Genomic DNA, 22,519 nt, shown 5'->3' with positions numbered 1-22,519 from the left:
ATGAGATGATGATGATGGTGGTGATGAAATAATGGTGATAGTGATGAGATGATGATGATAATGGTGGTGACGAAATGATAATGGTGGGGTGATGAGATGATGGTGATAGTGATGAGTTAATGATGATAATGGTGGTGATGGTGATGAGATGATAATGGTGGGGTGATGAGATGATGGTGATAGTGATGAGATGATGATGATAATGATGGTGATGGTGATGAAATGATAATGGTGGAGTGATGAGATGATGGTGATAGTGATGAGATGATGATGATAATGGTGGTGATAGTGATGAGATGATGATGATAATGGTGGTGATGGTGATGAAATGATAATGGTGGGGTGATGAGATGATGGTGATAGTGATGAGATGATGATGATGGTGGTGATGAGATGATGGTGATAGTGATGAGATGATGATGATAATGATGGTGATGATGATGAAATGATAATGGTGGGGTGATGAGATGATGGTGATAGTGATGAGATGATGATGATAATGGTGGTGATGGTGATGAGATGATAATGGTGGGGTGATGAGATGATGGTGATAGTGATGAGATGATGATGATAATGGTGGTGATGGTGATGAAATGATAATGGTGGGGTGATGAGATGATGGTGATAGTGATGAGATGATGATAATGATGGTGATGGTGATGAAATGATAATGGTGGGTGATGAGATGATGGTGATAGTGATGAGATGATGATGATAATGGTGGTGATGGTGATGAGATGATGATGGTGGTGATGAGATGATAGTGGTGATTGATGGTGATGAGACTGATGATGATGATGAAATGATGGTGATGATGGTGATAGTGATGATGGTGATAATGTTGGTGATGAGATGATGGTGATGAAGTGATGATGATGGTGATAATGATGGTTATGGTGATGAGATGATATGGTGATAATGTTGGTGATGAGATGATGATGGTGATGAAATAACGGTGATGAGATGATGGTAGTGATGACAATGATTGGCATGATGATAAAGATGGTGATGGTAGTGCTATAGAGAAGAATACTGATGAATACTTATTAAATACTTATAGTGTACCAGATTCTGTTCCAAGGGCTTTAAATACTTTATATGGATTTCTTCATTTAATGCTATGAGGTAGGTGCTATTATTATCCCCATTTTCCACATGAAGAAACCAAGATTAGATATAGAGATGTTAAATAACCCACTCAAGATCGCATGGCTGGTTAGTGGCATTGAGCTGCCTTTGAAGAGGTTGGAGGCTCACAAGCAGTCTGAGTCCAAAGAATATGTTCCTAATCACATGTTACCCTGCTACTTGTCCTCCCTGGAACTAGGAATGGTGTCTGCTTTTGAGGCTGATGTGTAGAAGAACAGATGTGTAGACAGTTAAATGTGAAATTTTAGAATCACAATTAAACAAGTAATATGTTAGATTTTATTAGTAGGTGTTGCAGGTACACAGGGAAAAGAGGGACTTGATTCTGACTGGGGACATCCTGGAGGACTTCATGGAGGAAGTGGCATTTAGTTACAGCCTTGAAGGTCTTCAGTAGCTGGGGAAATGGCTGAAAGGCAAAACAACAAGAAGAACACAAGTGAGGAACCTGGAAGTGCAGGACAAAACTGAATGGTGCTTTGAGGAGATGGTGAGATGTTTGTCTCAATCAAGGCCAGAGGTGCCCACCCACCATGCTTCCCAGTACCCAGGGGAATGGAGGGATGGTTTAGGTCCTAAAATATGGACTGTCTTCTCCATTTCCTTTTGATCTTTCTGGATTTTAGCTTTTTAATGGGTGCTTTTGAAGGAGACAGATAGAAAGATAAGTATATTCTACCCTTACCCAAGATGAAAGGGCAAGAAAGCAAATACAACCTCAGTAAGCTTATTATTCAAATGTTCACAATTCAAAGTTCAAAAACTACAAGAAAGTAGGATGGGAGTGTCATCCACAATCTCGGTAGGCAGAGAAGTCCTTGGTCAGTACTTTTGGGTGTTTTTCCTGGTGTTAATATTTACTTAGTGCTTAGGCTTTAACAACGAAATCCTGGTTATAATGTATGTAATTTTGAATTTTGCTTTCTTTCTACTTAACATTTTAAGTGGAGGATGCTTTTTATGATATTACAGTTCTATGTAAACATTTTTAATGACTGCAGAAGATTATTATTTTATCAGGTGGCAGTACTAGAGTTTATTTAATAATGCTCTTTATGAATATTTGTTTGTTTGTCAAATTTTGGATCCTGGAAGTCAGGTTTGGATGCAAATTTTTGTGCATGAAGATTTTGCTGCATTTTGAATTCAAACACTGGGACAGAGTCCCGGAAATGGAATTACTGAATAAAAGGAGTTAAGAGTGTTTGTTAATACCTTTGCTGCATAATGCTAAATTGCTTCAAGATGGACTAAGAGCTGGCCAACGCTGCATTGGGCTGCCTTTGAACGAGGGGCTGAGGTCACTATGAAAAACACAAGGTGTTAGAAGCAGACAGACCTGGTTTCACCCTGGGTAGAGTGCTGTGGCATCACAGCTCACAGCAACCTCAAACTCTTGGGCTTAAGTGATTCTCTTGCCTCAGCCTCCCAAGTAGCTGGGACTACAAGCACCCACCACAACGCCCGGCTATTTTTTTGGTTGTTGCAATTGTCGTTATTGTTTTAGCTGGCCCAGTCTGGGTTCGAACCCAGAAGCTTCGGTGTATGTAGCTGGCGCCCTAACCACTGAGCTATGTGTGCCGCCCTGCAGACTTGGGTTTGAATCCTGTCTGCTTCTTACTAACCTATAAACTTCCACCTAGTTTTCTTACCTATTAAAAACACCATTTCTCAGCTTCGGCATGGTTGACATTTTGGGCTGAATTCTATGTAGTGAGGACTGTTCTGTGCCTTGTAGGGTGTAGCAGCATCTCCAAACTCTGCTCGCCAGGTGCCAGTGCCAGCCCCCAGATGTGACAATCAGAAATGTCTCCGGGCATTGCTAAATGTCCCCTGGGAGTCGAAATCAGCCCAGATGAGGACCACTACTATAAAACTGAAATAATTTTTCAATACAAATGTTATAGAGCACTGTGAGGATTAAAAACAACGTATATTGGGTGCTTTTCACAATGCCTGTGAAGCTGTTCCTGTGATGGTAGAACCTCTGTAACTGACCACTGAAGAAACTAACAAACTGGTCGACGTCCAGGGGTGGTCAACCTGAGGAACTTGGGCAACTGGACTGACATGTACATGTGGCACATGTCCACTTTATGAAAATTAGGTCAACTCGAGGAGGTAGCTAACTGGGGGAGGTGGCCAACTATGGATGTTCTGCTGTATTTACAGGAGTTCTACATGAACAGAGACCCCATCTGTCTGGCTCTGTGTTCTTCCACTGTGTTAATAATAGCTTCCCACTGCTGGATGCTACAGAGAGGACTCTGGAAAGAACAGACTGGGTCAGCTCAAGACCACTCCTAGCTAGGAGTCTCTGGTTCTTTGATTCTTGCCCAAGCATCCCTCAGTTTCCCTGTCCTCAGTCCAGTGCTTATAGTGTGACTTGCTAGGTTAGAAATGGAATTGCAAGAGACTCCTGGAATCCTAGGTACAGGAAAGCCCCTTGCCCCTCATAGGCCCTGAGTCGAGTATAGGGAGCAGCCAAGAGTGCAGGGAAGTACATTAAGCCACAGAGGGAATTCATTCTAATGACCTTATCCTCTCCAGCAGCCCTGCACACAATACCCACAGATTCAAGGACCAAGACCCATGGGCCTTAGTAAGGAAAGTGCATTGTGATAGCCAAGTCAGAATCTGGCAGTTCCAGGATGGTTTCCTGGAGAAATTAATTTATAAGCAGATACCTGGATGATTAGTGGGAGTCAGCCTGGAGAAGAGGGAGGAGAGTGTTCTGGACAGAGGGAATAGCATATGCACAGGCTCAGAGGTGAGAGAGGACAGCCTGCTCTGTGACTGCATGTCTGGTCACAATACAGGATGTGACAGAAGATGTGTCACAAGGCGAGGGAGCCGGCAAACAGGATCCGGGCACAATGGCTTCCAGCGTGTTGTCAGTTGCACTCAGTGACTGGCATACGGTGATCCAAGAGCAGAATTACAATGGTCTGAGCAGCCCCTGCTTGAAACAACACTCCAGCTCCCATCAGCCCTCGTGTAGTAAATGAAGAGATGTGTGTCAGAGGTCCCCTGGGACCACTTCATTGATTGAGGGACTCCACGGATCAGAATCTCTTCAGAGATTGGGTACAGCTTCTCTGCCACTGATGACCTCCTGGAGGGTCTGAAATCTCCCTTCTGTCCACAGGTGACCTGGTGTCCCGTGCAATGCATCACCTGCAGCCCCTCCATGCCAAGCACCATGGCAACGGCACCCCCCTGCACCACAAGCAGGGGGCACTGTACTGGGAGCCGGAGGCCTTGTACACCCTTTGCTATTTCATGCACTGCCCGCAAATGGAATGGGAAAACCCCAATGTGGAGCCTTCCAAGGTCAATCTACAGGTGGAAAGGTAAGAACTGCCCGGTGTTGGACTAACCCTAACCCTCTGGCCAGCACAGCCTTGTGGTGGGTGGGTCCTGCCTCCAGGATGTGGCAGGCACTGGGGGAGAAGAAGGATGCTGGAGGGGTCTGGATGGGAACTTTGTGCATGAGGGGTATCGCAGACCACTGTGGGTCTTTGAAATGGGATTATATGAGGCTGATTCAATTCAGGATCACAATGGCCTGGGTCAGGTGAGTGAGTCTGCAAATTCCAGAGGGTAAGACCCTGTACAGGACAGGATGTCTTCCCTGTGAAGGCGGTCTTCGGGAGTGCCACTTCTTGGATGGAAGTTGTCTTCATCTTCTAACTAAAAGCCTTGAGAAAATGCTTTGATCTGTCTGTGCCTCAGTTTCCTCATCTCCAAAATAGGGATGCAATGAGTAAATCCTTTATAGGGCTGTTTGGAAAATAAATGAATTGAACAGTGCCCCACACATAGTAAATACTTAATAAATATTAGCTTTGATTATTACTATCACAGATGTTTTTTGTACATAGCAGAACCACTCCCAACTGGGGCTCAATAGTTTTCCTTTTTGTTACTTGGTGCCAACTGGTTTTGAAAATCTCATTGGGTGCTTGGCTTCTGCCAGGGTGGATTGGGGCTTAATTAGAATATGGACTAGACAGAGATGGGTTTGGGTTTAAAAAAGAAAAAAGAATCCCAAGTTAATATCAATATTTTTTTTTAGCATCAATATTTCAATCCAATCTGGGACTAACTTAATCACCATCCACACCAAATCATAGGTCCCTTGCGCTAATGTCATGTGTAACATGCCCCAAATGGAGAGGTGGCAAAATGCCCAAAGGCAAATAATCATCTGTCAGACACAGCAGAACTTTGCGTTCTGTGAGCGTGAATGCCTCAGGCTGAGAGGATGGGGGCTGCTGGCCTCAGCCTGCAGGGTGGCCAGCTTTGTGTCCTCTGCCCTGGAAGCTGATACTGGACTGCAGTTTCCCTGACTCAGCCCCAGTGTCATCTTCAGCTCCTGCCTCTGTGCAGGTGGGCCCCTCTGCTTCTCCGGTCAGACACTGCCTCCTCTGAGCTCCAGAACCTTCTCACCCCCTGCAGCCACCTTGTTTCCACTGCTCAGTCTCGGGCGGTTCTTCTCCTGGCGCCCTATTCCCTTCCTCCTCCTGCTTACTGGAATTTGTAATTCCGTGTGAATTTCATGATTGTTTATTGCCTATAAGGTTCATGAAGACAGACAACATATCTGTTTGGGCCATTACTCCACAGCTGATGCCAGCTCACCAGCTCGTACGTGAAAGAATGAACAAATCCATTGATCCCCTTGCCTGTGGAACTTTTCCATCTGGGGCACTCACAGCCACCTCAAAACTAAAACCATCATCTTTCCCCCACCATACCTCCTTTCTTCCTAGACTCTAAAAATGGCACTACCCATCAGCCTAGTCACCCCAGTTAGAAAACTGGGATTCGACCCACACTCCTTCCTTTCCCTAACCACTTCTAGCTGGCCAGCAGGTGTCATGGAGGGCTACATCTGCAGCGTTTCTCTATTCCTTACCCCCCGGACCACTGGACCACTGACAGAGGACCCCATCCCTTCTACTTCAATTTCATGTCTCAGTGGTCTCCCTGCGTGGAGTCTTAATAACCGTCTGACTGCCTCCATCCCCCTTGAAGGAGCTAAGGAAATTTTACACCCAAATACGACTACTTAACATAAAGAATATTTTGAATTAATGGCCATTCACGATCCGAAAGCATTGCAAGGGGCTTTCCTTCTATCTGCATAAAACCAAACTGACCAGAACAGGGGATCAAAGGGGGCAACTGACTTCCTTTCCTCGCCCTGAATTTTGCAGACCTGGCCCCAAATCATTTAAAACACAATACCTGTCTCCGGGTTAATTTATAAGACAATCTGTTTCCTCATCTATTCATCCTCCCTAACACCCACATTCTCCCCCTTCCCTTCAAAAAGGCATCTATAAGGGTATCTGACCATCGCTGAGACATTGGGTCATCATTCTTTTGGTTCCCCACATGCCCATGGAGGTTGAGAGGCTCACTAAGGTGTCAGAACTTTTTCCATAAGCAGCACGGAACTCAGAAGAGCTCAGAAGGGGGCACTGAGCCGGGAGGTGAAGAGACCAGAACTGCGCTTGACACCTCAATAGAGACATAGGGTGGTAATAAAAGGTAGCAAACATTTGATGAGTGTCTGCTGTGTCCCATGGAGGATGCATGGCACTTGACATACAGACTTTAATTTAATCCTCGCATGAACTTGTGAGGTAAGAATATCCCCATCTACTGATGAGAACATAAAGTCTTTGACCCTAAATTGCTACTTAGTAGGAAAATGCTATCTGTAAGCTAAGGATCTTCATAGCACATTAATTGTATCTCTGGATTTGTTTTTTTGTTTGTTTGTTTTTTTACTTTGACGAACTGGGTGTAGTGGCTGACACTTGTAATCTTAGCACTTTGGGAGGCTGACATGGGAAGATTATTTAAGGCCAGGAGTTCCAGACCAGCCTGGGTAACATAATAAGACCTCATCTTTACAGAAAGTAAAAAAATAATACAAAGTATGGGTGTGGTGGCACATACTATAGTTCCAACTACTCAGGAGCCTAAGGCAGGAGGATTGTTGAGTCCAGGAGTTCAAGACTGCGATGAGCTATGATGGTGCCACTGCACTCCAGCCTGGCCAACAGAGACAGGCTCTGTCTTTCAAAAAAAAAAAAAAATTGTATTTATGGAGTTCAGTGTGATATTTTGATACATGTATCCATCAGTTAGACAGGAGGAATAAATTCCAGAAATTTTTTATTCTGGAGTCAGAATGCCTGGGTTGATGTCCTGGCTCTAACCCTCTAGCTATGCCACCTTGAACAAGTTACTTAATCACTCTGAACCTCTGTTTCTTTATCTGTAAAATGGGAGATAACCATAGAATCTCCTTCAGAGAGATTCTTATAAATGACGGCCTTTTAAGTGACAGCCATTATTGTTCTTACTGTCATGGTGTTTATAGCCTGATGTATATTATAGTAGGGCCTCTCAAACTTTAATGATCCAAATCACCTGGGATCTTGTTAACATGCAGATCCCATTCATTAGGCCTGGAGAGGGGCCTGAGAGTCTCCAGTCCTAACAAGACCCCAGGTGGGACTGCTGCTTCACGGACAACACTGTAAATAACAACAATCTGTCTTATCTTTGTTCCCCAACCTACACCAACCTCCATTGTAAAGTTAAATAAAGGCAGTAAATAAGTTTTTATAGTGACTTGTGTCTCCTGGGCAGAGCTTCGCCTGTAATAGATGCCTCATAAATGTTCTCAGACTTCGGAAGCTGGATTGAGCCTTGCAGGGTCTCGACTCCCCTTATGTCATGAGATGCTGGGGCCCTCTGCAATTTGCTGAGATGAATGCATTCCAAAGGTCAGTCTGAGATCTCTTAGGCTTCGGCGCAGCAGCCACCAAGGACCGTTTTGAAGGACCAGATTTAATGATCATCCTCAGCCTAACCAGGTAGCCAGTTCCTCTAAGGTGGCCCGGGAACGGCAAATTACTGACAAGCTGTCCAAGGGAAAAGTGAGGCAGGATTTGACAGGTATTCTCCCTGGGGAGGGCATCAGGGCATATCCTCAACTGACCTGGCTTCAGGGCTGTTTAACCCCTTTCAGCCTCCGGGAGTTGTCAAACAGCTTCCACTCCAGTGCTCAGCAGTTTGTTCCCAGCAAAGGGGGAGAGGTGGTTCCTGACCACCTGGATGAGCTACAAGGTCCAAGTGTAAGGACAGCTATCCTTCCCAACAAGCAGGCTTAGTCTCATCAGATGCATAGGCTGCACTTGTTCATTTCAATAGCCAGATCTTTTCTGAATCCCACAGCAATCAGGTCTGGTCTAACACCAGTTTCTCCTTATTTCATGGGAAAAGGACAAAAGGCCTTCCTTTTATGACAAAAGAAAACAGACTAAGGAACCAGAGCTGCACTTTCTAGTACAGTAACCACTAGCCATGTGTGCTATATAAATTTAAATGAATTAAAATTAAATACAACTAAAGCTTCAGTACCATGAGCCTCATTCCAAATGTTCAGTAGCTACATATGGCTCATGGCTCCTGTATCGGCATACAGAATAGGACATTCCATTAGCACAGAAACTTCTAGGGAGATGCTTTGAGAATCAAAGGCAGGTAGTGTTCCCCTTTAGAAAAACAGACTATGAAAATCCATACTCCCAAGGAAACATAGAAGGATTCATTGTCATGAACGGGAACCAGCTCACCTACCAAAGCATATGCCACATTCCCATGTTTTGGTCATCTTAGTGCTGAGTTTCTTAAGGCTCTAGCATCACCATCCAGTTTCACCAGGTAGGTATTTGCGATGTGTCAATCTCTCTTCTAAATACATTAGCTCATTGAATTCACACAAGAATCCTGGAGGCTGAAGTGCGAGGATGGCTCGAGGCCAGAAATTCAAGGCCAGCCTGAGGAAGAGCGAGATCCCGTCTCTGCAAGAAATAGAAAAGTTAGCTGGGCATTGAGTTGTGCACCTGTAGTCCCAGCTACTCAGGAGGCTGAGGCAGGAGGATTGCTTGAGCCCAGAAGTTTGAGGTTGCTGTGAGCTTCAGTGACACCGCTGCACTCTAGCTGGGGGTACAGCGTGAAATTCTTGTTTCAAAAGAAAAAAAAAAAGAATCTTGTGAATCTGTTAGCACCACCCCATGGTATTCCTGTGTCTGCCTGACTGATCAGGAACTTCAAGCTCAGAGAGGTTATGCAGCTTCCCCAGGATACACAGCTAGTCAGGGGCAGAGCTGGGAAGGCGGGAATCTTGAGAGCAGAGCTGACTCTCTCAGCCATGTGCCATGCACACCATGAGGATGACAGGGACACAGGACACCAGGGAGAGAGCACAGGATGCCCAGCTAAGGCTAAAAGCCTGAAATCTGTGACCAGGGTTCTTGCTTTAATGCCCCCTCCCTCTTCTTTCTCCTTGTAGTTTTTCCCCAGGCTTAAGCTTGAGCAAAATATTGCAAATATTACTAATGCCAGTGGAATAACGATAATCAAAGTGCTTCCTCAGATTGGACAGCAGAGGTGAGCAACTGCGAAGTTTGAAAACCTTTGAGAAACGCGTTAACCTCCTGGCACAAATCGCTGTGCGCAGCCATGCTTTACTTAACGACAGGGATACGTTCTGAGAAAGGTGCCGTTGGGCAATCTCATCACCGTGCAAACATCACGGAGTGTGCTTACACAAACCCAGATGGCACGGCCCGCTGTACACCCAGCTTCGGTGACACAGCCTATTGCTGCGAGATGACAGACCCAGACAGCGCGCGGCTGTACTGAATTCTGTAGGCAGCTGTAACACGGCGGGGTTTGTGTTTCTAAACACGTCTAGACATAGAAAAAGTACAGTAAAAATACAATATCATTGTCTGAAGGGATCACCAGAGCGTGAGGGCTCCGTCGTTGACCAGATGTCCACAGTGGGCTGCATGTATGCCTGTAATTATGTGTCACGTGACTCTGTGTAAACATAGAACCTGCCTCTGGAATCTTTACCTCACTGTTACTTTTTGGGGTTTTATTTATTTAATTTCATTATGCATTGTTAAATATTTGATCATCCATTAGTAAACATGCCTTGCATGGCTACTGTAAGGGCAGTACTGGTAGGAGCTCATGTTCACAGAGTTAGTATGTGCCAGGCCCCGCACTAAGTACTTTACATGAATTAGTTCACTTATCCCTCATGCACAGTCCCTCAAGAAGGTATTGTCATTGTCATCCCCATCTTATCAACAAGGAAAGTGAGGCAAAGAGGATAGGTAATTTGCCCAAGGTCACAGGCTCAGAAGGGGTGATACAGGGCTTCACACCCAGCAGCCGGGCTCCAGAACGCTCTCCCTTCACGGCTGCACTTTGCTGCCGCATGTCGGGCCCTTTGCTAGATTGGGAGGATTCGATGGGTCCTCACGTGGCCCCTGCTTAGCACAGCCAGAATGAAAAAGTACGAAGTGTCAGAAAGGAGGCCCAGGTAAACTGCAGGGAAGCGGGCAGGGGGGATCAGGGAAGGAGGCGTTTGAAAGATGGAGAGGGCCAGGCATTTGAGTGTTGGAGGGGGACGGCAGTGTAGGCGGGAGGAGCTGTTAGAGAAGGCTCTGAGTAGGAAGCCTGGGGATGGGTGGGGAAACAGACCGACTGAGTGGGACTAGCCTAGGAGCTGGACAGTCCTTCTGCTGATTTGCAGAAGTGCAGCTGTTTAGCCGGTTGTTAAAATGCTGAAATACTTCTCTCTGAGGGTTGGTAAAGAGCCACTTCCTCCAAGTGTCCCCACCTGCACAATGTGTCTGCCATCCAGTGACAACATCTGGCCCTGCCAGGGACCCTAGCGTGCCCTGCCGCAGTGAGGTCATAAGAGCTGGGTGATGCCCGGCCTTACCAGTGGTTAAATAATTTAGAGCATCATCCCCGAGTTGAAAGTGAGTGGGAGAAAATTATATCTCGCAGGTGTCTTTGGGGCTTTTGTTCCTTCAACAACAGGGTAAGGGCTAAAGGCTTGGACCCAGGGGTTAGCAGAAGCAAAATGCAAACTCCTGCATCTCATTCAAGTTCCAAGACTCAGCAATGTCCACACTTTTCTTGTAAAAGTTTTGCTGACTTGCTCCCTGCCCCACCTACCACCGGAGAGGCCCCCTCTGCTCCCCACAACGCCATTGTAATTGAGTAATTGTAATGGCTCTTGAGGGCTGGCAGGTACCAGGCCCTGCAGTGAGAACTTTCCAGAGCGCCCCACTCCCACTTTACCATTGCTCTCGGCTACTGCTACTCTGCCTGTTTTACAGATGAGGAGAGTCAGGAGAAGTTCAAGGATTTGCCCAAGGTCACACAGCTGAGTTAGGTCGTGGCTGGGTTGGGAGCTAAGCCCCAGCACTGTGGCTCCAGAGCCTGTGTCCTCTTGCCCAGCCCGCGCGGCCCCGTCGCTGTTCTGGCACCCCTTGCTTCTCTCAGTCTCTGCAGCCAGACTCTGAGCTCGGCAGGGCGGGACTGGGCTTTGATCATCTCTCCTGCTCTTTGGCAACCAGCCGGGGCCTGGCACAGAGCAGGTGGGGAGAAGAAAATCAGCTGGGACACAGCCCCGCAGGAATGGAGCAGGGAGGGAGGTAGGAACCAGCTCCAGCTGCAGGACTCCAAAACAAAGAAGGCAAGCCTGTGGCCAACCTGGTGCCCTCTGCTGGGTCTCCCAGGGAGGGATCACCAGTTAGCATCCTCCCTTCTCCTGAATGGCCCTAAGGGAAGCCTCACTGGCCTCCCTGAATTGTTGACTCTTTCTTATACACCTGGAATTGGCAGCTCCTTGCATGTCCCGTGCTGTCCAAGGCAAACGAAGGCTGGCCCAGCAGGGGAGGGGCTGGTGGGAGCCTCAGTGCCAGGGGCCTGCAGGAAGAGTGCATTCTCTGAGCTCAGCCCGCTTTTGAACCACCCACCCCTGAGCCAAGTTTCCACTATTTTTTTACCCTTTCAGAAATAGCCAGATTGACAACTGCCAGCACCTCGCTGGGTTTCACATGTTATGGGAAATAACCCAGGCAGTAATTTGGGTTATTTGCCCAGTAGCCTTGGCATCTGAGTTGATTTTGCATTCTGCAAAGTCTAAGTTCACAAACAAATCCTCCACAAGTCTGCAGTTTTCCTGGAATCTTTACTGACTTAATTATATCCTCCCCCACCTTCCATTCTGCTCTCCTCATGGACTGCACCTTTTTACAACTACAATCAAAGGTGCTATAAAGTCAAATTTTTATATTGTTTTTTACTGAAAAGGTATATATGGTTATTTTTTAATTTTGGAAAATATGAAAAAATATAAGAAGTAAAATTAAAGTTATCTACAATTCTGCTACCCAGAGGTAGCCAAAATTGGTTTGTGGTATGTTTTCTTGGGTTTTGTTTAACACAGATAGGGAGAGATTTTAAAATAGTTAGTTACTTTATATCTTATTTTTATTTCACTTAATAGTATGCTATAAACATTTTCCTGGTGCTACTACAGAACATTCATAAACATCATTTTTAATGACTGCAGAATATTCCATCTTGTGAATGCACCATCATTTGCCTAATGGTTCTCAGGTTACTGGTCATTTGGGTTGTTTCCAATTTGTGAATTGCTTTTCTTTAAAAACCACCCACAGTAGCATTACTAAAACATCAGTGGAAAGAGAACAGATAATTAAAAAGAGTAGTCTGTTTGGAGTAGAGCAACAGAGGGGTTAATTCCTGGGGCCTCTGGTGGCCTGTATGAGCAAGAAATGGAAAAAGAAACAGAGTTGGGGAGATGGGGAGGCTGGTTACCCAGCTCTTGTGTTAAGGCCCTTGGGAAGCCATGGTCTCCACTGGCCTGGAAGGGTCCTAGTGACAGTCATGATCAGAATCTCTTGGAGGGAGCACTTCCTGGTTCCAGGAATCTTCCACACTTATGCTCTCCCTTTATTCTCACAGCAAAGCTGGTGTATTTTCCATCTCCAGAGACTGACTCTAGAAAAGTCATACTATTTACCCAAAGTCATGCACTGAGTGGCCAAATTGAAACCAGAGGGCTGCTCTAGGGAGCCCTGGGAATCTCCATCCATCTCCCTGGATTGCTTCTAGAATGAAAAGGAGCAGGACCAGAAAGCAAGTTCTGAGCTTCTTCCATCTACAAAGTTCATTGCATATGCACTTGGCCAACTCCATAGGTGAAGAAAATGCCCCAATTCCAGGAGGTTTCTGTTTGTTTGGTGGTTGGGTTTGCTTGTTTATAATCCTGGATTTAAACTTTCTGCTCTATATTATGTTTTTCCAGTATATAAGAAACATCACCTGTGAAGCCTCTCTCAGTTTTTTCAAACTGGTGTGAGGAATTCGGTCAAGAGTCAACCAGTCAGGTTCAGGCCCGCTCAGGAATTCAGGCTGAGCTTGCTGGCAAAGGAGGGCAGCTGTGTTCCCAGGTGTTGGTTCCCTGCTTGATATGTCAACTCCAGGAGGGAGCAAGACCTTTTTGCAGTCTTTTGTCACTGTGCTCCGTATTAGTCCCTGCACGGAATCCCAGAATCCTTCCTCGCATGCCCACCCGCCGACCCTGGGGCAGCAGAGTGTGTAAAGGACCTTTTTTTGTGAATAAAAAGGAAACCAGTAAATGGGCAAAACCAAGGACCAACCTGTTGAGAACACACAATGACCACAGCTTTGACACAATGACCTAAAATGCTTCCCTGAAGGTCCCATCCCTCCTCAAAGCCCAGAGCACTTTACAGCAACACGCCACGGGGCACTTTTCATGGTCTGCCCGGCATGAGAGTTACCTGTCTTTCTTTCCGTGATGGCCCAGTCCCTCAGTCAAAAGTCCTGATCTAACGAGTCTGCAAGTCTAGCTAAGGAGAGTCAAACAGCCTTTCTGCTGCCCTGGAAAATCGGGCATGTGTGTCCACACTAAACCCTCCTGCTAGATTGAACACCAGGGACCAGGTTTTAAATCCTCATGTCCTCCATAAAACTCAACACAGACCCTTGATCCAAGGAGAGAGTCAATAAATCAGGAGCCAGTTAAGTGCTCAACCCGCTCCTGAGTGGCTCTCCCTGTTCATACATTTGTTACTCATCAGGTTCATCTGCCCCAATGTCTCCCATCCTCTTACTCCGTCGCTACTCCTGTTCAAACAGAATCACCTGAAATTGCCCTGTATTTCCTGATGTGATTCCCCCTGCCTGGGTTTTGTTTTGTTTCTGAATCTTTCTCCTTGCCCCTGAGGCCTGGGGCAGCATCTCCCAGCACACTCCCCTCAGCCGTGGCTGATTTGGGCATTCCTACTTTGCCCTCTCCTAAGACTGGGCATTCCTTTATCACAAAGCCTTTTCAGAGGGTGGCATAGTAGTTTCTGTTCTCATACCTTTCAGATTAGACTGAGTTCATTGAGGACTAGGACCTCTGCAGTATCACCAAATGTAGCAGCTGATCCATAAAAGCTACTTATTTATTCATTCATCCATTCAACAAATATTTTTAGGGCATCTACCATCTGCCAAAGTACCTGCCTTCCTGGAGCTTACATTCTATTAAAGGAGACAGAAAAGAAACAAATACATAAACAAGAAAATATCAGGCACAGATAAGTGGCATAAAGAGAAATAAACACTGGGTCCTTGAACCAGGTATGAGTGATAACAGGTGCTATTTTAGGTAGGGTGGTCAGGGAAGATTTCTCCAAGGAGATAGCATTTGAGCAGAGACCTAAAGAAAGTGAGGCAAGAAGACACATGGATATCTGAGGAAAGATCTTGGCAGGCAGTGAGAATGGTAAGTGCAAAGGCCCTGGGGCAGAAGCATTCTTGGCATGTTCAAGGACCAGCAAGGGGGTAAGGAGGTGGCAGCAGAGTAAGTCGGGAGTATGATAGGAGATGAAGTCCAAGGTGGGCAGAGTCAGACCCTGAAGGGCTTTTTAAGTATGCCAAGGCATTTGATTTCTAGTCCATGTGGGATGAGAAGCTCAGTAATTATTTATTAGACTGAATTGTTTAAATTGAGTTGAATTGAACTAAAATAAATTGGGATTGGGTTTCACTTTAATATAGACTGTAAACATGAGCCACGTGATATCCTGTCTGCCCTAATCACCTACAAGCACCAGGGCACAATGACCAGCCCCATTTAGCTGTCTTTAAGCCTATGTGCGAGTCTGCCTGTTCTGGAACTAGCCCAGCCTGGTAGATTGTTCCAAAAGCCTTTTGGCTGCTGACACTTTTGCTGGCCGTTCCTGTGATGGCAGATCTAGTACCGGGAACATCTGAACGCAAGAAGGGACCTAAGGCCAGCCTGACATTTCCATTTTGTTTGTTTTTCTGAGACTCTAAAATCTTGGAGGGTCACTGAGATTTATTCTGGGCCCTTGGCAGGATCCTCAACCTGACCCTTAACATAGTTTTTACTCGAGCCTGGTTCTCATTAAATCTAAATTATGTGAAATTCCTTAATGCAGCTGAAAATAAGGCTCATTTTGCTATTTTTATCATTTTGCTTGGTCTTTCTGAACCATTTCAGGGTTCACATAACCTTTCATTCCCCAGTGTAAAGTGGGAAACCCACCAAAATTTAAGCTAAGCAAGTTCACAGAATTCAACTAAACTGTACATTTGTCAATTCACTTAACAAACATTCATTCATTCACTCAAAGAAAGTTGACTGAGGTTCCACCAAGTACCAGCACTATTTCTAATTCTGGGGATATAGCAGAATGCAGGATGAGTCCCTGCCCTCATGAAGCCGACAGTCTAGCAGAGGAGACAGAACAAACCAGGAAATAAATATAAAATGTCAGCTGAGTAGTGACCAGGGCTACCAGGCACAAGTCTGGAGGACAGAAAGATAATTTGCACCCTCTACAGTGTGGTTGGGGTGGTGGGAGACGTAAGTGATAACAGCGCCAGGATAGAAACGGTATTGGGAACTGTACACAGAAGGCTTTGAAGGTGGAGGGGATCAATTGACTAAGTAGGGTGGGTGTGGGGGACTCTCGGAGGGCACTGCCCAGAGGAGGAGACCTTTGGTCAGTATCTGGACAGATACGTAGGATTTTCCTGGGTGGAGGAGATGGAAAGAGCAAGGAAACCACAGAAGGAGCAGAGATGAACAAACATAACGTGTTCTAGAAATGGCTGGTCACTTGGTGTGACAAAGCACACTTGTGCTAGACAGGCGTGGGAATATGAGAGAAAGAAGCAGAGGCCAAGGCCAGTTAATAAATGGCCAGGCTGAGAAAGGCGTGCTTGGATCAGAGGACCAGGTTTACACAGTAGTGCTTCCATCCCGGCAGCAGTGTGAAAGATGGCAAGGGAGAGACTAGAATCAGGAAGTTATTATGAAGATAATGCAATAATCTGATCTTAAAATGAGTCTATATATTGTGTATATATATTTAAGTATGTCCGATAAGTTAACTGTATGTCTTTGGGACTGACTCGGGGTCTTACTCTGTTAGCAGGCTACAGCAGTGTTGTCATCGGAGCTCGCTATGGCCTTTAACTTCTGGGCTCAAGTGATCCTCCTGCCTCAGCCTTGCAGGAGCTGGAACTATAGGCATGCGCCCACACACCTGGCTAATTTTTCCGGTTTTTTTTTTAGAGGCGGGGGGATCTGTTGCCTAGGCTAGTTTCAAACTCCTGGGCTCAAGTGATCCTGCCTCAGCTTCTCAGAGCGCTAGGATTACAGGGGTGAGCCACCATGCCCGGCCACCAATCAAATTTAGAGTGTTAGAGGGTTGGGCTTGGGACGGACTCTAAATATCGTCTAGTTCCACCACTCATTGTGTGTTTGAATCTCCTTTCCAACATCCTGCCCCAGGGCTTGCCCAGCCAAGACGCCAGCCCTAAGTCATCCGTCCTGGCTTCCCAGAGCAGAGACTCCCTGGAGCTACCACCACGGCTACTTTTGCTCTCTGGGGCTTCCAGAACCAGTTCAGTTCCCAAATGGGATACAAATTGTCACTGTTTAAAAAGCTAAATTTACTGAGCACCTTCTGGGCACCAGGCATGTCTGTAGGGCAAGTCTTACCCCATTTCCAGATTAGGACTGGGGCTCACTGGCCATGTGGCTCACTGCAATTTGGCCATTGACCCAATTATTTGGCAGCACCAGGATTAAAACCCAAAGCCATCTGGCTCCAGAGCCTCCATTCTTGGTAGTGGCTATCGATTTAACGTGATGAACATTTACTCAGCACCTACTCCTACGAAGTAACCCGTCCTGGGTATTAAAGCAGCGGGTGGAGGCCACAGTGAGTAGCATGGTAACTGCTTTCTAGGGACCCTCGGTCGGTAGAGTCAACACTCCAGCATTCTCATGATGTACGTTTGGCTTTGGCTGGCTTCCTGGGCTGCTCCAGAAGAGGAAAGTGAGGTCTGTTTAGCCCATTGCACAGGCCTGGCTCCAGCTACTAACACTGGGGCAAGCTGAATGCAGAAGCTGCCCCACGGAGTCCATGCCTGGGAAAAAAGATATGTGTGCCAGAAGGATACTGGAGGTGGGTGTGCCTAGGAAGGGAGAGGAATGTGATGGGTGCATACAATCAAATTTGAGCAAAGCAGAGCTTCAACTTGGACCTGACACATGGATGTGAGATATATAGCAAGACTGGACAGCTGGAAGCAGGCTGGGAAGAGCAGTCAGAGCCAAGCCTGGGCGCTGAGCACGTGTGCAGGCGCCCCCCCTTTAGGCAGCTCGTGGTATTGCACAGTCGTGCCTGGAAGTTCAAGGCAGCGTCTTTGCTAACTAATTATTTTTTCAGAATCTCATGTTTGAATGCATAACAATGCTGACTATATGTATTGAGTCACGCCAGCTATGCATGATGCCTGAATGTTTGCATTTCCACCCCTGTTACTTCATTTCTCCTCAACCACCCTCACCCTTTATCAGGGGTCCTCAAATTATGGCCCGCAGGCCACATGAGGCGGTATGATTGTATTTGTTCCCGTTTTGTTTTTTTACTTCAAAATAAGATATGTGCAGTATGCATAGGAATTTGTTCATAGTTTTTTTTTAACTATAGTCTGGCCCTCCAACAGTCTGAGGGACAGTGAACTGGCCCCCTGTTTAAAAAGTTTGAGGACCCCGGCACGAAAGAGGTGTCCAAAGATTAGGTGACATCTGTGTCTTACCCACTCACCTGTACCCAGACCCCAAGGCCTGCACACCAGCCACATCCAGACACTCCCACCTGCTGTCGACTCCATCCCTTAATGAGATCGTCTTTGCTCTCTTCTGGTCATAGACTTTCCACTCACCCCTGGGTTGGAAGTTCCTCCCCCTCCCTTGGGGAGAGGGGCTGCAGGATTCTCCGTAGAGGAATTAGACAGGTCGTGGTAGGTGGGTGGGGCACACCAAGTCCCCTTTGCACCTGACCAGATACTTACACCTGAATGTTTTGTTTGTGTCAATGGAGTGAGCTATCCGGGAGTACTGACCTGTTCAGAGTCCTTCCCTAGATACACAAAGCCCAGTTTAATAAGTAGCCCTTTTGATTTTTATTAAAATCACAAGCTTCCCCCCTGGTTTCTATCATCCCTCACCTCCAGGGTCAGCAAAATCTAAAATGGGTAACATTGAGTCTGAGAAGTAAATTGCACATATGTTTTCTTTTCATGCACGTAGAGATCTCATAAATCTGCTCAATGGCTAAAGGGCTGTTTTGTGCCGGCAGCTGAAAGGCCGCCTCTTTCGCTTCCCTCATCTCTTCCTTGGTTTTTAAGTCTCCTGGAAATTTTTCTCTTTCCTTTCTTTCTCTGTGTTCCTTTTTCATTTTCCCTTTTACTGGGAAATTCTATCCTTTTTCCATCCCTTACCTTTTCAACAGAGCCCTCTCATTCTTTCTAGTAACATTCTATTTTTGTATTATCTCAGTTTTCTTGGGCCTTTGGTGCAAGCTGGAACTGGCATTTGTTTATTCAGCATCTATCACCCATCTAACCCTTAAAGGGACTTGAGCTAGACTCAAAGCGGTAGTCATAACAGAACAAAGATCACAATACAAAACGTGACATTAAGAAGAAGGAAGACCACTATGCCAGAAAATCTCTCCTAAAGTTTGTTACTGCACCAGAGCACAAAATTTCACTTTGAGTTCCCTGGCTGCCAAGACAAAAAGGGAAGCAAGCATTATATATTAATAGATCTGATTATCTAATTTAAACACAGACACATACCCATAATCTTTAACAAAAACCTATTCACAGAAGATTTTTTTTGGACTTTAGTTCAGCCCAGGGTGAATACTCTTAGGCCTTTCTGGAGAGCTGGATCATCTGGGAAACTTTTAAATAATCTATTACCACGCCAAGGGATAGAGAAATCATTTGAACTGTGCTCAGTGCGGTCAAGGTCTTCCCATGTCATGTGGCAACAGCATGAATTATATAAAAACACCCTCCTTGGAGATACAGAAACCATGACTTTCTCTACTCAAGTGAACTTGGAGTTTACATGGCCCAAACTCCTCACTGCATAGTTGAGAAACCAAAGTATAATCATCTGCTGAACATACTATGGTGGTCCCGTAAGATTCTAATACTGTCTTTTTACTGTGGCCTTTCCATGTTTAGATATACAAATATTTACCATTATGTTTCAGTTGCCCACAGTATCCAGCAGAGTCACACACTGTCGAGACATGTGGTCCGGGAGCTATAGGCTATACCTTGTAGCCTAGTTAGGTAACACACACCTACCCCATCCATCTGAGTTTGTGTAACTACCCTCCGTGGTGTTCACACAATGATGAAATCGTCCACTGATGCCTTTCTCAAAACATATCCCTGTCATTGGGTGGTGTGTGACTTTATCTCAATGCTCAGCGACTTGGTCAAGTGTCTTGCCGGGCTTTGGAGACTCAATCAACTAATGAATCAGTACATGGGCTTTGGATTCTGGAAGACTTGGGATCAAACCCCATCTCTGCCCCAATAGCAGTGATATCCTGTGCAAGCTACTGAATCTTGCTATTTTACTCATCTGTAAAATGGGGATGTAACATTATATATATTGAAACATTCTGCACCAAGCCCAGAATACTGTAAGCACTCAGGAAGTGGTGAGAGCTATAAAAAAACCACGATGATGATGATGATGTAGGTCGTAGCAGTGGAAAAACGAAGTCTAAAATTCAAGCGGCCTGATACCCACTGTAGCCCTCTTTCTACTACTCCACTCTGCTAGGATTCTTGTCTGAAATTGTATTCACCCAGAAGACACCCTTTAGAGCTGCACAGAGCCGTACTACCCACTAACCACAAGGCTATTTAAAGTTAAATTAATTAAAATGTTTTTTCCTTAGTCACCACACTCATATTTCAAATGCTCAGGAGCCACACGAGGTGAGTGGCTATCATAATGGACAGCACAGATCACTTCCATCACAGCAGAACGTTTTACTGGACAGTAAGTTCTATTAGAAACTACCCTCCTGGGTTTTTTCCCTCTAACTTACTTTTATCAATATTTTTGTCATTTCTTTTTTTTTTAGTTCATACTATTATTTTAAGTTAGAAAAGAAGGTTCTGTGGGTCTCCTAATGTCAACTTTGAAGACAGAGGTTCAGAGGGGTGGGACAGATGCCAAGTCACACAGCTGGCTAATAGCAGAACCTGGTTCGACACAGGCTTCTCACTCAGCACATGAATCCTTCTGTGGTGTGCAGGAGGCTCTGGGAATCAGCTTTTTAAGTCTGTGTTTTGATAAGTTGAATAGTTCTGATTGATCAAGGATAGGGTATAGGTTTAACCCATCCTATCCTATCACCAAATGCAGGGTAATGTTAGTTCAAGGGGGTTATTACAAGGGAACTAGATTATCATTTTCTCAAAGCCATAATTCAGTGTCAAGGACGCCAAAGACAGCCTGGGGGAAGCTCTAGACCATACTCAGCCTTTCCTTCCGAATCCCTTCTGGTGTGGGTTATGGAGGAAAGAGATGCTGCCTGTGTTTTAGAATTGATCTGTTCATTTTTAATTTAAAATATGTACTTGCAAGTGAACTTTTGCAAGGACAAATACTAGATATGTTTGACTTTTGCTGCAGGGGTCAGGAGACCCTGGGGCAGGGATGTGGTTAAGCAAAGACCTGATTCATCAGATCCTACTCAGGGAGACGGATTTCTGAGCTTGGTATTTTGTGTATTTCATCTTCCTGCTCACAGGAGGCATCTGAATTATTATTTTTATTCATTGTGTTAATTATGACGATTTCAAAGGCATTGTCGGTAAATTTTTACAAGGTTAATGAACAAATTCAACTCTCTGTGACACAGGTGACACGTTTAGATGAACAAACACAATTTACTGTAACAAATATTTTCACAAATGTACTTTCCTAAACAAATATAGAATCTTAAGGTTACAAGTTTATAGTACTTAGAAGATAACTTCTAAAAGAAAAGACTTTTGGCAGTGCCTGTAGCTCAGTGAGTAAGGTCGTATTTTAAGGACCTTAAAATAATACACTGAGGCTGGCAGGTTCGAACCCAGCCCAGGTCTGCTAAACAACAATGAAAACTGCAACCAAAAAAAAAGCCGGGCATTGGGGCAGGCACCTGTAGTCCCAGCTAACTGGGAGGCTGAGACAACAGAATTGCTTCAGCCCAAGAGTTTGAGGTTGCTGTGAGCTGTGATGCCATGGCATTCTACTGAGGGAGGGAGGGAGGGAGAGAGAGAGAGAGCGAGAGAGAGAGAAAAGGAAGAAAGAAAGAAAGAAAAGACTTTTATCCTTTTTTGGCAAATGGAATGAAACTCAAATCCATGGTGACATAGTAAAAGATAAATAGAGATTTAACTTACCTGTTATGGGAAACGATATAAGTGTCACTCAGAATTAGATTGAGCTATATGTGATTTTTAAAAAAGCCCAAATAGCAGGTGTTTAAATACAATAAAAATTCATTTCTCACATAAACAAAGCCTGGAAATAAAAATCTGGGGCAGGTATGGCCACTTAAAGAATTGTCAAAAATCCAAGTCCTTCTATCTTTTTGTTCTGCCTTCTTCAACACGTCATTTCCACCTCTTGGCCCAGCATGGCTGCTGTGTGCCAGCCATCATATTCACATTCTTGCTGCAGAATAAAGGAAGACCAGAGAAGGTTGAGCCTCTTCCCTTTAGGGCTGTTTCTGGAAGTATCACAAGAGATGTCTGCTTATACCTCATCCTAAGAACCAGTCTCCCAGGTGCAAGAGAAGCTTAAAAAAAAAACCACTCTGTATGCTACACAATCATGAGCCCAACTGTAGATTTGGGATTTTATTCCTAAGGAAGAAGAGAAGAACATATACAGGGGGATACACAGCAGTCTCTGAAACAGTATAAAAATAATCTTTGTTAGCTTTCTAAACAAAAGATTACAGCTGATTTACTATTTTACATTCTCAGAGGTATTTTTGTCAACCATTCTTGATGTTTCTTT

The 22,519-nt window shown here is 45.2% G+C and overlaps 1 protein-coding gene across 3 annotated transcripts in view; it reads left to right on the top strand.

The window, feature by feature from the left end:
• Positions 1–22,519, top strand: part of ABTB3 (ankyrin repeat and BTB domain containing 3) — a 296,751-nt gene that overhangs the window by 198,052 nt on the left and 76,180 nt on the right. For all 3 annotated transcript variants that reach the window (XR_008378708.1, XM_053582736.1, XM_053582737.1), the window contains exon 3: positions 4,298–4,502. Coding sequence is in view for 2 of the 3 variants with exons in the window: in XM_053582736.1 (XP_053438711.1) it covers positions 4,298–4,502 (205 nt within the window). In the remaining variant the exon portion in view is untranslated. The remainder of the gene's footprint in view (positions 1–4,297; positions 4,503–22,519) is intronic.

Source organism: Nycticebus coucang, chromosome 3, assembly GCF_027406575.1.
Source record: "Nycticebus coucang isolate mNycCou1 chromosome 3, mNycCou1.pri, whole genome shotgun sequence".
Classification (NCBI taxonomy): domain Eukaryota; kingdom Metazoa; phylum Chordata; class Mammalia; order Primates; family Lorisidae; genus Nycticebus; species Nycticebus coucang.
The sequence above is the reverse complement of the archived record's forward strand: the minus strand, read 5'-3'. Positions and strand labels throughout refer to the sequence as shown.